This window comes from Aythya ferina (assembly GCF_964211825.1).
Source record: "Aythya ferina genome assembly, chromosome: 5".
Classification (NCBI taxonomy): domain Eukaryota; kingdom Metazoa; phylum Chordata; class Aves; order Anseriformes; family Anatidae; genus Aythya; species Aythya ferina.
This window is the reverse complement of record NC_140301.1, coordinates 42,033,459-42,047,802: the sequence shown is the minus strand read 5'-3', so window position 1 is coordinate 42,047,802 and position 14,344 is coordinate 42,033,459. Positions and strand designations below refer to the sequence as shown.

Here is a 14,344-nt window from a genome sequence, read left to right as displayed (position 1 = left end):
TGAAGCTTTTCTAAGTATTTAATCAGTGTCACACACTGACATCAAAGGCTTGAGAAATTAGCTGGATTATCTCAGATGCTCACTTCTTATCTATCCATACATCATGTACTTCGGTAGTAAAAAGCATTTTTAAATGACATTTGTTGAACATGAATCATGTTATTCCAAAAAAAAAAAAAAAACAACAAAAAAACACAAACAGATTTCAGATCCCAACACAGCTCTATTTCACAAGGATTTATTTTAAAGAGAGAAGAGGGTTTGTTACTTTTATTGATACTTACATGCAAGCTTGTATTCACATTTATTCACCTTTTCACGGATTATATTTAAGGCAATAGGTTTTTTGATGATATCATAGTAGTCTGGTACCTTTGAAAAAGAAAAAAATTATTCATACAAAAACTAATCAGAAGCTTAAAATTCTACTGATGTAAAAAAAAAAAAAAAAAGAAGAAGTCTTGCATTAGCAGAAAGCATTTTGGTTTTGTTTTTGAACAAACAGGAGTATGAAGCAACAACCTACACTTCCTGAGCTGAGTGTCAGTTTGCGGGTATTGCTTTTCCATTTTTATACATCATTAAAGTAGCAGACCACAGCAAACATCAGCCAGCAACTTAAATAAATCTCATCCTAAAAGCCCTGTGAACAACTGCAGGAAATTAAATTACATGAGCAGATAAGCATTAGGGTATTACAGCTACTCTGATCTGTTGAGAGCAGAAGTTCTCCAAGATTTTTAAAATGTTTAATTTTCCTGTAACATAATATTAAAATCTCCTTAATCATGAGTACTGGCCATTCTTACTCCACTGCTGTTCACCTTTTTGCACTGTTCATTGAAATTCCATTTAGTTATGTTGAAAGGAAGGTAGTGAACTTTCTGTAGCAAGCAGGATGCAGACTGCAAGTACCAGAGATAGTACCACTCAGAACAGCGTTTGTTTGATAAATATTAGAGGTGAAAAAGGACTGCTTAACCCTTAAGGGTACTGATCATTTGGATGACAGGTTTTGAGGTCCAAGTAAGCACCAAGGTATGGGTGCTATTTTCCACACCACAGAGCAAGAAAACAAAAAAAAGTGGTATCTTTTTAAATGCACAATCTGCTCTAAATATTGCTTTCTTCTAAGAAATACCTCCTGTGCACCACTGTACATGTTCTAAAAGCAAGTTCTTTATTATTGCCTGAAACTTTACCATATCAAATACAACCTGCAAATGAATCTAGAGGAAGAATTAGCAGAGATACAGAATTAGATTATGTTTTTCATTCTTTTCACATTCAAAGTGCTGTTTACATAAACACTAAATAAAATGTAATTTTCTCTTTCTGGCATAATGAAGAAAATCTGGGAACTTCAGGTATGGATTTTTCTTTCTGAACTGTACAGGCTATCCTTCAGTGATTTGTGCAAACCTGAATGCACTGAACTCTCATAGTTTGCTCTCAGGATCAGAATTAAGCTGAGTTCTCCATCTATCCTCCTTAAGAAGCTTCCTTGCATTCACCAGACTTAAACTTCCCAAAGCAATTCCACTACTCTAGTAGCCAGATGCTCATCCTGAAATCATTCATTCAAAACTCCTCTCCTCCTCCTCTTCATTTACCAGTTACCACTGATGATTTTAATAGAGCTCAGTGTTTAAATGCTCTAACTCCTGCAAGATGACTATTGCTCCTGTCTGTGCAGAGTTGCTCCAGAGGGGCTGAAGAGGACTGGCACTTTGTTACTGTAGAATAAATCCAGAAGTGTCTTGCAACTGACAAGCTAGTGCAGCCTGCAGAAAACCAGACATGCTTTGGGAACTTTTACTGAAATACAAGTCTCTGAAGCAGTACTAAGGATACCTACTTTACCATCTGGTATTTTATAATCTAAATCAAGAGAAAATTAAATGAACTCAGCTAAGTAGTCACCTTTTTACTTCATCACAATTAATGCTGGAATTAAGCTGTTCTTACCTTATTTTATTGCAGATCTGTTTTGAAAAAACCCTTGCATAAATTAAAGATAAATGAACCAATTAATAACCATACACTTACCTTTATCAGTCCACTGCTCTATTTTTTTTTCCCCCATATCAAAGCATTTCAGTTATACACAACTGATGCCAAGCATACTTTAAATTTGCATTAAATCACGTCATTCGGAAAACGTAGTTCTGGCACCAAATATTTGAGCTGAAGTGTGAAAATTCTCCTGAATCCCACTGTATTCTCCAGTTGGGTAGTGCCATTAAGTTTTATTGACAGCAAACAAGATTCTCTAAAGTTATCATTCCCTCCTCAGTTCTATCCGTTACCTGGATTTTGGAAACCAGTTTCATGAAAGGCCAGCTGTCATCATGTCGTACCAGTTCCACTACAAGTTGTTCGAAAGCTGAGAGTTCGTGAACTCCCCCTTGACGTCCTGAACTTCTTCTGTTCAATGAGGTTTGAGGAGATGATTCTGGGAATGAAAAAAACAAAAACATCCCACCAGATGAAAATAAAAGCCTGACATGTAAAAATTGAAAGTGAAACACCATTATCCTATTCTAAAAGAAAACAAACAACAAATAAATAGTACAGGGTACAGATGGTTAGAAGATGCAATGCCAAGCAGAGTTCTCAGTTCCTGCCCTTTTAGCCCCTGTATCTTGTGAGCTGGAGATAAGACAGATTTTTCTTTTTGCTTGGCTGTCTCATCCTACACCCTACCCACAGTAAGCAGGGTTAGATTCCAAGAACAGCTACATTACACTAAGAGAGGAGAGAAAAAATAAAAAAATCAAGATTTAAGCTATAAAAATCCGGAGAGAAATTAGAAGATAAGAAACAGATGCTTTAATCCTTAGACTTCTGTCTAGCACAATATCATATACTGATTTCAATTCTGTGTTGCTGTTTTAATTGGGAAAAAAAATAACTGTCCAAGAGCAGTTTCTGGTTCAACTCCTCATAAAGTTAACGGCTCCTGCTTTTGGAGACCTGAGGTATTAAAACTACCAATGCCATAGTTTAAGGCCTCAACTCATGCAGTTTGGCCTCAGGAATTTAACAAGATTACAGTTTGTTATTAACCACTAAATGTCTCCCTTGCTACATAAAATGCTACCTTGCGTACATCTATGTTCTTCAGCTGTTTAACTCTTCAATAAAACTATAAAAGCTATAAGTAAACATATATATGCCTTAAACCATGCAGATTTTCTGTCTCCTTATTAGTGACTGTTCCATACTGCATGCAAATATGAAAACTCCAATACAGGTATGGTAAATCATGTATTCTTTAGATGACTGAAATGTCTTTAAGGTTCCCTCCCATCACTGTAAAAAGAGGGAATGTTTTACTGGAAATGGCAAAAATGCTTTCAACAATCATTTCTCACTAATTCTAGTCTTTGCTCTACCACACAGACATTTTAGCAAGCAAGCAAGCTTTGTTTTCATTCCAGATAAACAGATTTCTCTAACCTGTGGATTGTCGTTTCCTGCCTCTTCTCTTGGGTTCGCTAACAGGAAGAGAAAGCTTTGAGGCAGCAACTGGATACTTTCTAACCCGTTCATTTGAGTCTGCAGTATCAACAATTCTAAATCCGACAGAATTGGAAGGACTATTTTCCAGTGTGTTATCAGCACTCTTTCTTCCTCTTCGTCTTCTTCGAGGACTGAGCAATTCCACAAATACATCTGCTTGTAATGAACTTTGGCTCTGACGAGTGGTCCGACTACTAAGTCGTAAAGAAGGCTTCGTCACTGATGGAGGGGCCGATTTTACCTTTCTTAGACCCCTCCTGGTAACTCTAGATGAAGATCCACCTTGCTTAGGTGTATTCTGCTGACTCCGAGAAGCGTATCTTGCCTGACGGTGGCTGTTCCGACTTGAGAAAGGATTGTTGAGTTTGGCTGCTCTCATTTTTAATGGAAACTTGACCTGTGGTCTTCCTTGCTTTGATGGGCTACAAAAAGTGAATAATTAGATTTATCCTCAAATTCTATTCCCCTCAGTTTTCTAATTCAGCATTTAAAAAAAAAACCCAAACCATTCAAGGCTGGTAGGCAACACGCTTCCACTGATGCATTCACTCAACCACCAGTCTCTTAAATACTGCTCTGAATTCTTTTAATCAAATATGATGTGCAGCACATGCTTTAAGGAAACGCTCAGAATTTCTATCACCGTGGCAGCCTGTGCAATGCAGATTTGTTACCTGGAGCACAACCTATCAGTTTCTTGAAACTGCCTACTTAGTTCTCACAGCAGTTCTAGCTACCGTGATTTTTGAACACGGTCAGCTACAGAAATAAATCATGGTTCTAAATAGCTAAATGTAAATGTTACAATCTAGTCCAAGTTTATAACTAATATTCAAGCTTCTCCTGCCATTACAGAAAGATCCCAGAGACAACTTTACTTATCAAGATGCAACTTCTGTCTTACTACTGAATCTCAATTTTTGGAGCCAGATATAGCTTTGCTTCAGTCAATTCAAACAATTGTACTGAACAGACAAAAAGCATTCTCAGATTAGAAGTTTCCTTGAGCAAACGTTTATACTCCTGCTCTGTATCAAATCCATCACCACATTGGATTATTTATGCTTGTTTTTTTTCCCCCCCTCTCCTTTCCGTAAGTCAGCTATTGCAGAAGTCCTCAGTCCTTCCAACGTGACACAGGCTCAACAGATGATCTTACCTTCCTTACTATTCTAATACTTACTATATGCATGCGTCTAGTCCCACAAAATTTAAAATGGGAAGAAAACAACTCCATGTTTTCTCTGGAAGATCTTTACCATTTGAAGTGCTCTCCATTGTACGTTCAAGCAATAGTTGTACAGAACCCCAACCCTGATGGCCATCCCTCACCCACACACCTAAAGGTGGAATTTTCATTCTGAAAAGTGAGTCTAAGTCCAGTGGAGCTCTCTTTTGTTAATTTTAAACCCCATCAGTAAGTGCCAAATTCATAACAAGCTTCCTTCCACCCCACCCCCTCACTGGATTTTCAATACATGTTCTTACACGAACAATTACTCCACCTAATAATCAAGGCATTTCAGTAGAAAGCCACTTTAATGGGTGCCTGCTTACCTCATATCTTCATCCTCTTGAGATTCATCATCTTCCTCTTGCTCGTCTTCATAATCCTCTTCCTCACTTTGTCTCACTTCATCATAGTTTGCATCTTCCTCCCCATCTTCTATTCGTTCAGCAGTCTCCTCATCGCTCTCCACAGATGGTCTCTGTCTGGAGGACAGGCGTCTGGAGCGCTGCTTTGGTCGGCACTCTGGACAAAACCAGTCCCCTTCAGGAATGACCTACAAATAGAAAAAAAGGGGGGAAAAACAACCATTAGTAAGACATTTAGCTGTAAGAACTACTCGAATTTTATGCAGAAAGGAAGGTGTTTTTCCTCAGATACCTTAAGCTTGGGCCTGATACAGTAAGTATGATAGCCTCGATCACAGCCATCACACAGCACCATGCTTTCCGCATCACCTTTCTTTCGACACACTTTACAGCGAGCATTGAGGATAGACTTGGACCAGATGACACTTCGATCCAATGTAGAGAGATGAAGGAAGACTTGGGACAAGCTGGTAGAAGAAAGAAGTGACTCTCTCCAGCGATCCAAAACTGTTTTATAGGATCGTCCACCATCGCTGGCATCTGCCATGAGAGGAGAAGAAAACAAAAAAAACAGGATCAAACTTCTTTTTCAAACATATAGGTTGCTCCAGATGATGAAGTAAGGCTTGGTATTTTAAACAGAAACACAATAGCAAACTGGGTTAATAATCTTTCTTATCTTTTCAGCACTCAAGTATTTCCTTATTAGTCTTCCAGCTGCTGAAGCTGTAGGGTTTTATCTTTCAATATCAATTCAGCTGCAAACTTGCACATACATAAGACAAAATTCTTACTCAGTTGTCAACCTGAAAACCTAATGATTTGCTTTAACTTCAAGAAGTCTTTCTGTATAATTTCTAAGATCAAAATCACACCTTTTCACAATGTTTGCACCTAAATAAACTGCGTGACATTGAAAAGAGACTTTGTGGGGGGAAAAAAACCACACACCACGAACCACCACCAACCAACCAGCTCAGAGGGCTCTCACACCTTCCCTTGTCCTGCCCCATTATAATTTAGCAGACTGTTTTGCAGCACTCCCTCCATGCTTCAGTGCCTTTACTCCTATCCCACACTCTGCCTTCACAGGAATTTGCATGTCAATGTGCTCAGCCAGACTGGGTGACTGATCTGATAGAAAAATACCTGTTTTCTTGATATTTTATAAGCAATATAGCACATAAGAAGCTGTGGCACACACCTAGTGGCAAAACAAGAAAGACCTGGGATCCTCCTGAGGTTAGAAATAAATTGGGGGGAGAAGTCGTATCAAAACGAAACCCGTTTGAAAAAGTAAAGTCCAGGCCCTGAAGTGGTCACACAAATACACATGCAGAACAGTGAAAGGGGTGGTACAGAACAGCAATGTGCAGCTGGGAATTGCAGAAGCAAATGGCCTGTTGGAGGAGCTAAAGAAACAAGAAGGCCTAAGTTACACCCTGCATTGCTGCTGCTAAGTGGAAAGGAAATTTGAGTGTTGAAAGCCATTTCTTGCATTTTAAAGCAAGAAGGTTTAAGAAAAATCTAGCAGTACCTTCAATAATAGATTTAATAATAGAAGTGTCTGAAGATGTCCCTTCTAAAAGTGATATTCCAGTTATTGCTGTGTGATCTCTAGCTGATTAACGATGCACACAGGTATGAAATGCTACCTTGCCTGCTCTACCAGTCACAGTGGGCACAGGAACGGCCTGCAATCCTGCTGTCTGCCAAGTGATTTCTCCTCAGAAACAGGAAGAGAAAAACATCTAACAGATAAAATGAAAGAACAAAAATCAGACTAATTGCTCTCCTGGCAAGGCTGTTCTGCCTTCTCATCTACTGTCTGCCAGGATTTGCCTAATCTTGCATACATTTGCATGAGCAGCAAGCAGCACAGGAGAAACAATGAGCAAAGACAGAGGATAAACAGGCAGCACAGCTCCCTAAATAAAATTTAGCCACTCCTGAACTGCAAATACTGTATTTCTCACCATTTCTTTACTCTGTCCTTAAAGTTTCCTTTCTCAGGTTCAGTCTTACTACACGTAGTGCACAAGCTCCACTTCGCAGCGCTGCAGTACAGCTCTCAGTGTATTATTTGAAATTCAGTTAGATGAAAATGACAATTCCCTGTCAGGACACTATACTAGAACTTGAAAACCTGTTCAGTTCACAGTTCTGCCACAGATCACTACTGTAACTCCAGCAAAGATGATTCATCTTATCCGTATATACAGTTTAGCAAGCATTTCCTTTTCTGACAATGGCAGCTTGAGCATTATTACTTTTTTTTTTTTAATAATTATTATTGGCAACTATCTGTAACCTGGAATGGTTCACAAATGGAGCTCACCATACAACACAACAAATACATGCACTGCCAAACTGCAGTTGCAATACAGAAGGAAATCACTGACCGCTACCTGCTGAAGCATGTCCCAGTGCTGAAAGAAAACGTGCCAAGTGACACCGGCTGTTTCCATTCCCAATTTGGGAAATACAAGTAACACTTTTTTCTTCCATCCCTCAATTTTGTCATTTATATTGTTAACTCTGAGGGGAAAATGGCCTCTTCCTTTGTGTCTGAGCGGCTCTACATGGCTCAGTGGGATACCCCTCTGCCAGCTAAGCCCTCCAAGCCTTGCTACAATGCAAATGAAGTTGTTTGACAGACCTATGCACTCATCTATCAATAGCTAATTGAGTTCAGGGAAGGGTTTTCCATCTTAGTATTTCTATAAAGGATATGCAGTTGCACAATGCTGCAAAGTTTAAAAAAAAGGCATTAAAAAGAAGGGGGGGGAAGGATTACGTGAACATGCAGATTTCTGTCCCAAAGTGATAGAAAGAAAATACAGTTCTTTATCTCTGGGTGCAGATTTTATTTTTATTTTTTTATTTTAAATCTTTGAGCCGTATTTGTTTTACTTCCAATAAGGTTTAAACCTTTTAAGCATTTATACTGCAATTCCTTCAGCATAAGGAACTGGCTACAGAATTAAAGTGAAGAAAAAATTAAGTGCTCTTTAATTCTTAGCAATACAAGTAAACATGTAAAATTTACCATCTCTCTGACTAGTCTTGTCTTCCACTCTCTTCCTCTTTTTATCCCCCCTGTGGCTTCTTTTATTATCTTCTGCATTACCTAACGTTAAATTCATACAGTTATTTCAAATACGTTTTTGAAGTGTGGGGGATATTTTCAAATTAATTTTTATAATCCGTATTTGCATAATCTAAAAATGTAACTAGAACAGTTGTTACCACGCATGCATATAGAAGGTAGGCAGGGAAGGGTAAAGAGAATGCTGTGCGTGGAGTGATTGCATAGCCCAGGATTCACTTTGACTTCCACTACGAGCAAAAGGTTTAGACAAAAAGCTTCTTAAATTGACCCTCCCTTACCTTTATGTCCATCTCTGGTACAAATGGCTATAGAAGGACCTTAGTAAACAAAGGTTTTTCTTTCAGCAAACATGTCTGGTCTGTGCTGCCACAAACATCCTAACACTGCAAAAATATACCTGCTTCATGGTCACAGCCCTCAAGGACCAAGAAAACTAGCTTGTCTGTCCAAATGAAATGACCTATGATAGTTGTGTGCAGGAACCTTCCTGAGTATCAGAATGCAATTGCTCTCCCAAAAAGAGACAGAGTAGACCTTTATCTGATCCAAATGCAAGGTACCTTCTTTGACTGCCTTTTCTGAAGAATAAGAAAACAAATCTCTGCTGGAAGATGCCATATTTTACCATGAGGAGGTCTAATTATAGACAGAAAGCAAAACAATTTTGAGAGTAGAGGAAACAAAACTCATCTGAGTCTAGGAAAAAAGGAATGGAACATAGATGAGCAAAAAGCAGCAAGAAAGATGTATTTTTTATTTTTCTTTTTTTGTCCCATAAGTGCATGGCAAAAACCCACACTGTATATGACTGTACCTGAAAGATTCTTATTGACTGGAGTCCTGCACTAGCACAGAAAGCAAGATTTTTTTCTTGGCTGACTCACTGGACACCAGGGTGACCAAATCACATCATTTTAAACCTCAGTTTTCACATCTATGTAATAGGAATAGTGAGACTTGCTTCTCCACTACAAAGTATTTTGAAATGTAAGAAAAAGCAATTTATACTAAAAAAAAAAAAAAGCAAAATCCACAACAATTATTGTTTGTACTTCCTTTTTTTCCTCCAAACTAACACTTCAGTTTCCATCAAACAGCTTAAGTTTTAGAACAAAAAGAAGTAACTGTTTATTACGTGTTTCATTTCAGAATTTTGCAGGAAAAAATGTGTACTGCAAGCTGTATCTCGCCCCTCCCCTCCTTTTTGAGATTCTCCTCAAATATTACTTTGGACTGAAGGAAGAAAATCAAAGTTTTCATGGCTGATTCGTAATGAAAGGATTTCTAAAAACACCATTAATAATAAAGAAATGCTTACATTACAATTCAAGTCGGGTACTGTTAAATTTTATCACCAAACAACAGAAGATTATCAGTCATCTAGCAGTTCTGCAAGGCAGAGGGTGCTGTTTCTGGGGTTTCCAGATCTCCTTTAGCTTTAGTATCTTCTGTGTCAGCCTTTTCTTGCTCTTCAACTTTAATATTTTGTATGCACCTCAACTCTAAACTTATCAAAATCACCAGCAAGGCTCTTGGCAGCCTGATAGAGCCTTAGAACAAAAAAGGAGCAAAGAGGAGCAGCTGGTCCTTTTATTACCGTGCTGGGTCCCTTTGTCTGCTCTGCACCCTGGAGGCCACCGGGATAAACTTGCCAGTGACTGCAGTGAATTTCACTACGCTGTCTTTAGTGCTACAAGCTGTAAATAGAGCGAAAACTAAAAATTGTTAAGTATGGCTCCAATCCCTAACGGGAACAGAGCACACTGTGAAAAGAGGTAGGGGGGATGGGGGAAAGGAAGTGCTACAGCGAAGGCAACAACTGAAATAAGGAAGACAAAATAAGGTTTCAGTTGGTTTAAAGCAGAAATGCAATAGTACTCATTTTATCAAACGTGCTCCCCAACCTACTACCAAAACAGACCTCTTGCAGACTTGGCATGTTTTTACTTCAGTGGTAATTAAGTCATCTAAAAAAGATGGGTTTCTCAGGTTTAATATTAAAAACAGATATACAGGCATTTTCTCTAGGGGAAAGTTTCAGTAAGTAGTTGGAATAACTATTAAAAAAAACTGTTAGAAAAATTGAGTGGACAGACAATAACCCAAATAAGATCAAGACAACAAGCCCACAAACTGTGTGGCTACAAACTAAAAACTAACTTCTGTCCTCGTAGTTATCTTGGCTATTTCCTAGTGAGGTCAATGAAAGAAGGTATCACAGTTCTGGGACAGTCAGTCCCAGAGTAAGCAGCTGTATCCACTTTTTATTAGGATGTTTAGTAACACACCTAATGTCACCTATCTAGGAGAAGAGAGAGCTTTGCCTGTTACACGCAGGCAAGTTGCATGCTGAGAAACAGAATTTACTTTGGTGACATACAAAGTCATTGGTTCCACATAGGGAGTTTAACCTGAATAGAAGACTTTGCACATTTTATAGTATTTTCTTTTTGCTTTTTTGTTTGTTTTAAACAAATCTGGAACACTGAAGGGCTATATCCAGAAAGGGCTGCATCCACATCTGCTGCTTGACCTCTGGAGTGCCTCCATTTGCCAGAGGCCTCTCTAGCACACAGGTTTCCTCGACTCTGCAGTTTTGCCCTCTGGTCACATCCAAAAGCTCCCAAGTCAGAGCACCCTTCACATAACTGCCTAGAAGTCAGAAAATTCAGCAAGAAATGTGTGTGTGTTTTAGGCCTTCTTTAGTACAGAGCTGTTCAAAGCCATGTCTCCTCAGATCTTGCTTTCATTCAGATTCATCTCCTGGTAAGAGCAGGCTATTACACAACCAAAAATACAAGACGCTTCGCACCAAAGGTAGAACAAGGAAAAGGGAACCTGACACTGCAGCTTAATGAGTATGGCAGGTATGGCAGTAAGGCAGTATAGAGCCCAGGATCCCTTCCTGCTCCCTGAACTATGTAGGTTACCCCATGCGTTACAGTAATCTCAAAGCAGAACAAATCCCCAGGCAGTATGGTAATATAAACAAAGAGGAGATTTGAGACACGTAGACCATGTAAGATCATTTTCTCTATATACTTTTTCCATCACATAATAAAGTATACAGCCTGTAAAGGAAAGGAGGATTACTGAGTTAAAAACAAACAAGAAACTGCATCGTCATCAAAAGGTCAGACAAAAACCCTGAACCACTGTTAGATTATGGCAGAGTTGGGACTACTGAAAAAACAATGAATGAGGTATGAAGTATTGTAAGTTTTTTTTTTGTAGGGACACTTTTCTTTTAGCCCTTTTCATCTAACTCAAGATGTCAGATCTATAACCTCCTAATAGTCATTTTCTCCCTTAAGTGCAGACTTGCACCTAAAGTAAACTTCAGTAAACGCAGTAAACTTGCAACTGTCAGCAAAATGCTGTTGCCAAAAATACTCAGACAGTTTGGAAATGGAGGCTTATGCTGCACAACGTATTTACAAACAACACATGCAGAATCAACACAACGAACACTAGATGCGCTGCCAATTAAAAGCACCACATGCACTGTGTAAGTCCAGTCATAGGGCAGAAAATAAACTACACCATGCCTGGCTTGGAAAGAGAGGACATATTTGGATTGACCAAACACTTAACCCAGTAAAACTTTTAAACAGCTGTGATTTTAGCTACTCCTATGCTTTACCCTTTCATCTCAATTGTGCTGCATTTTCTTCTTCTAGAGGTAACGGCACCAATAAAAAAAGCTTGCAGAAGGGACCCTGCCCTTGTGTCAGATTGTCTGGCGTAAGTCTAGCTCAAACTTATCTTCAGTGGCAAGTGATATTAAGACAGACTCCATGTAGGGGCAGCAGAGATGCAGAAAGTTTTAAGTTGACCGTGCCATGGAGCAATAATGTGAAGTGAAAACGCAGGTTGCATTGTATGAACGTCTTGAACTGCTGCAACAAAAACTGCTGGAACTGACAGATTCTGTATGCAATCATTATCAGAGGGAGAATACCATGTGTAACAGCTCATGCTCTGGAATATCCATGTTATGCACTGCACTGGTAACCCTGCTACACTCCCACTACAATGAGAACCAGTCCAGCTGGGGCACAAAGCACAGCTCCTCAGTGTGACATGAGGATGGGAAGCTTGCTGGGACAACTGCCTCAGGAAGGACATATCTTCAAGCAAACCTCCAGTGTTGAACTGCAAAAGGAGCCAGGTAAGGGACCTGAGTAATTAATCACCAGAAAACAAAGCTACAAAGCTACAGTATGTGCTTTGGATTTTCTCTCTCACCACTAGAGTACGACAGAGGGATTTAAGGAAGGAATATGTGCTAAAGTCAAGCCGTAAGAGTGCTTTAAGTTTTCTGAACCCTTTATTTCCAAGTCTTACAGCATAAAATAAAACCTAAGGACTAGAAAGTTTGCAATGTAAATCATTACTACATTTTATTGTAAATATTCTATTATTGTTAAACAGATGATCCAGACAAACCAGGACTATATTGTTTTCACAGAAACAGTATAAAAAGGAGTTTAAATTTTACAACCTAATGAGCAAAACTCATAGTATAGTTCCGTGATACATTACCTTCAACAGTAGTACTGAATTACAGATTATTCACCCAGAAAGCTCACTCACTGCTGCCTAAAGGTACAGCTTATCTTCCAGTGCAGTGTAATTGTGAGACCATGTAAACAAGATCACAGAAGTGATCCAGGTTAAATAGGTATGTATTTAAGTAACAACGTATTTTACTCTAACTTTTATGTATGTTCTTTTTTTTTTTTTTTTAACATATTTTCTTTCTGCACATTGTGAACTACAAATATCGCCTCATGATCTAATGCGTATTGATTTATTTTTTAAACAATGGTACCTAGCAATAGGTTAGCTGTTTGTTCTTCTCCCCAACCTATCCCTCTAAAACATTTAGTCCCACAAAAGAAGCAAAAAGTCTAAAGAAATCTGACACAAAACTGGAGACACACAGTTTCAAACCTGAAAGCTTACCAAGAGGTGCTTTGAGAAACCTGCGCTCGATTCCTTGTTCTATCTGGAGCAGTGCAGATGCCAAGTGGTGGACCACATTATTAACTGGCTGAGGAGTACTGGTACTTGTTGATGCAGCACTTGGAGCTTCGGTTTTTAATCCGACAAGTCTAAAACAAAAGTGTATTAAGCACATTTTAATGTATTTTGAATTCAACACCATGATAACTGCATCTATCTTTATTCACAGGTTTCTTTTTTCCCCACTTAATTTATATGCATAGAATATAGACATGAACAGATACTGCTCAGGTGTGATTAGTCATCCCAGTTCTTAACTTTGTTAATTAGTCCAGTTAATTGAGATAAATCATCCTTGGGTAAAGGAAGATACCTAAATTTCAAGAAACATGGATGCCTGATTTTGCTACAATTAAGATTTTCAGAAGATTCCACCAGATAATTTATGAGAAATTACTATAAAGAGCACAGTTTCAATAATTCTTCCAATAAAAAAAAATGAAATAAAACCCTAAAATAATTTTAGAATGTTACATTGAAAAGTCTTTATATTCTCATCTTTTAAGAACCTTCTAAAATACTAACTCTTCCCATAAGTTAAAAAGAAAAAATCCCACAGCAAAAAAAAAGTCACGTTCAACATCCATAGCAAGTCACTTAAAAATATTTCCAATCTTTTCATTATACAAAGCATCTCTTCAACAGTTTAGTTTAAACAAATGAGCAAACTACATAATTTCAATGATAAAGATGAAAACAAACAAAGCCAGTATTTCAAGTATATGGTTTCTCCTAAGGATTAATGTTAGGAGCAGAATATAAGGCACCCAAGATCCTGGCCTCAGCAACTGTGCTGAATAAAACAAAACATGCTGACTTGAAAGGGATGTGCTGTGGGTGTTTATTTTTTTTCTTTTAAATTCTCAACCAAGAATTAAGGTAGATTTGTAATAAAACAGTCTTTGCTCAAAGAAGGCAGTTAAGTAATCATTTCAAAGCGCAGTTAATCTTCTCAACCACAAGAATAAGTATAGTGTAGGAAAGCAACTCAAACTAATGAAAATAAAATTCAATTTCTACTTGGGGTTTATAAAAAAAATAACTAATTAAGACCGTCTGGATTGTGCTTTATTCTAGTGAACG

At 38.3% G+C, this 14,344-nt stretch overlaps 1 protein-coding gene across 4 annotated transcripts in view; it reads right to left on the bottom strand.

Annotated features, from left to right (window-relative positions):
* The window catches only part of BAZ1A (bromodomain adjacent to zinc finger domain 1A), a 61,424-nt gene that overhangs the window by 1,239 nt on the left and 45,841 nt on the right, over positions 1 to 14,344 (bottom strand). For all 4 annotated transcript variants that reach the window (XM_084519712.1, XM_084519711.1, XM_084519709.1 and 1 more), the window contains 6 exons: positions 13,202 to 13,350; positions 5,414 to 5,661; positions 5,083 to 5,309; positions 3,463 to 3,947; positions 2,310 to 2,455; positions 285 to 372 (listed from right to left, as the gene is read on the bottom strand). In XM_084519712.1, the coding sequence (XP_084375838.1) occupies positions 285 to 372; positions 2,310 to 2,455; positions 3,463 to 3,947; positions 5,083 to 5,309; positions 5,414 to 5,661; positions 13,202 to 13,350 (1,343 nt within the window). The remainder of the gene's footprint in view (positions 1 to 284; positions 373 to 2,309; positions 2,456 to 3,462; positions 3,948 to 5,082; positions 5,310 to 5,413; positions 5,662 to 13,201; positions 13,351 to 14,344) is intronic.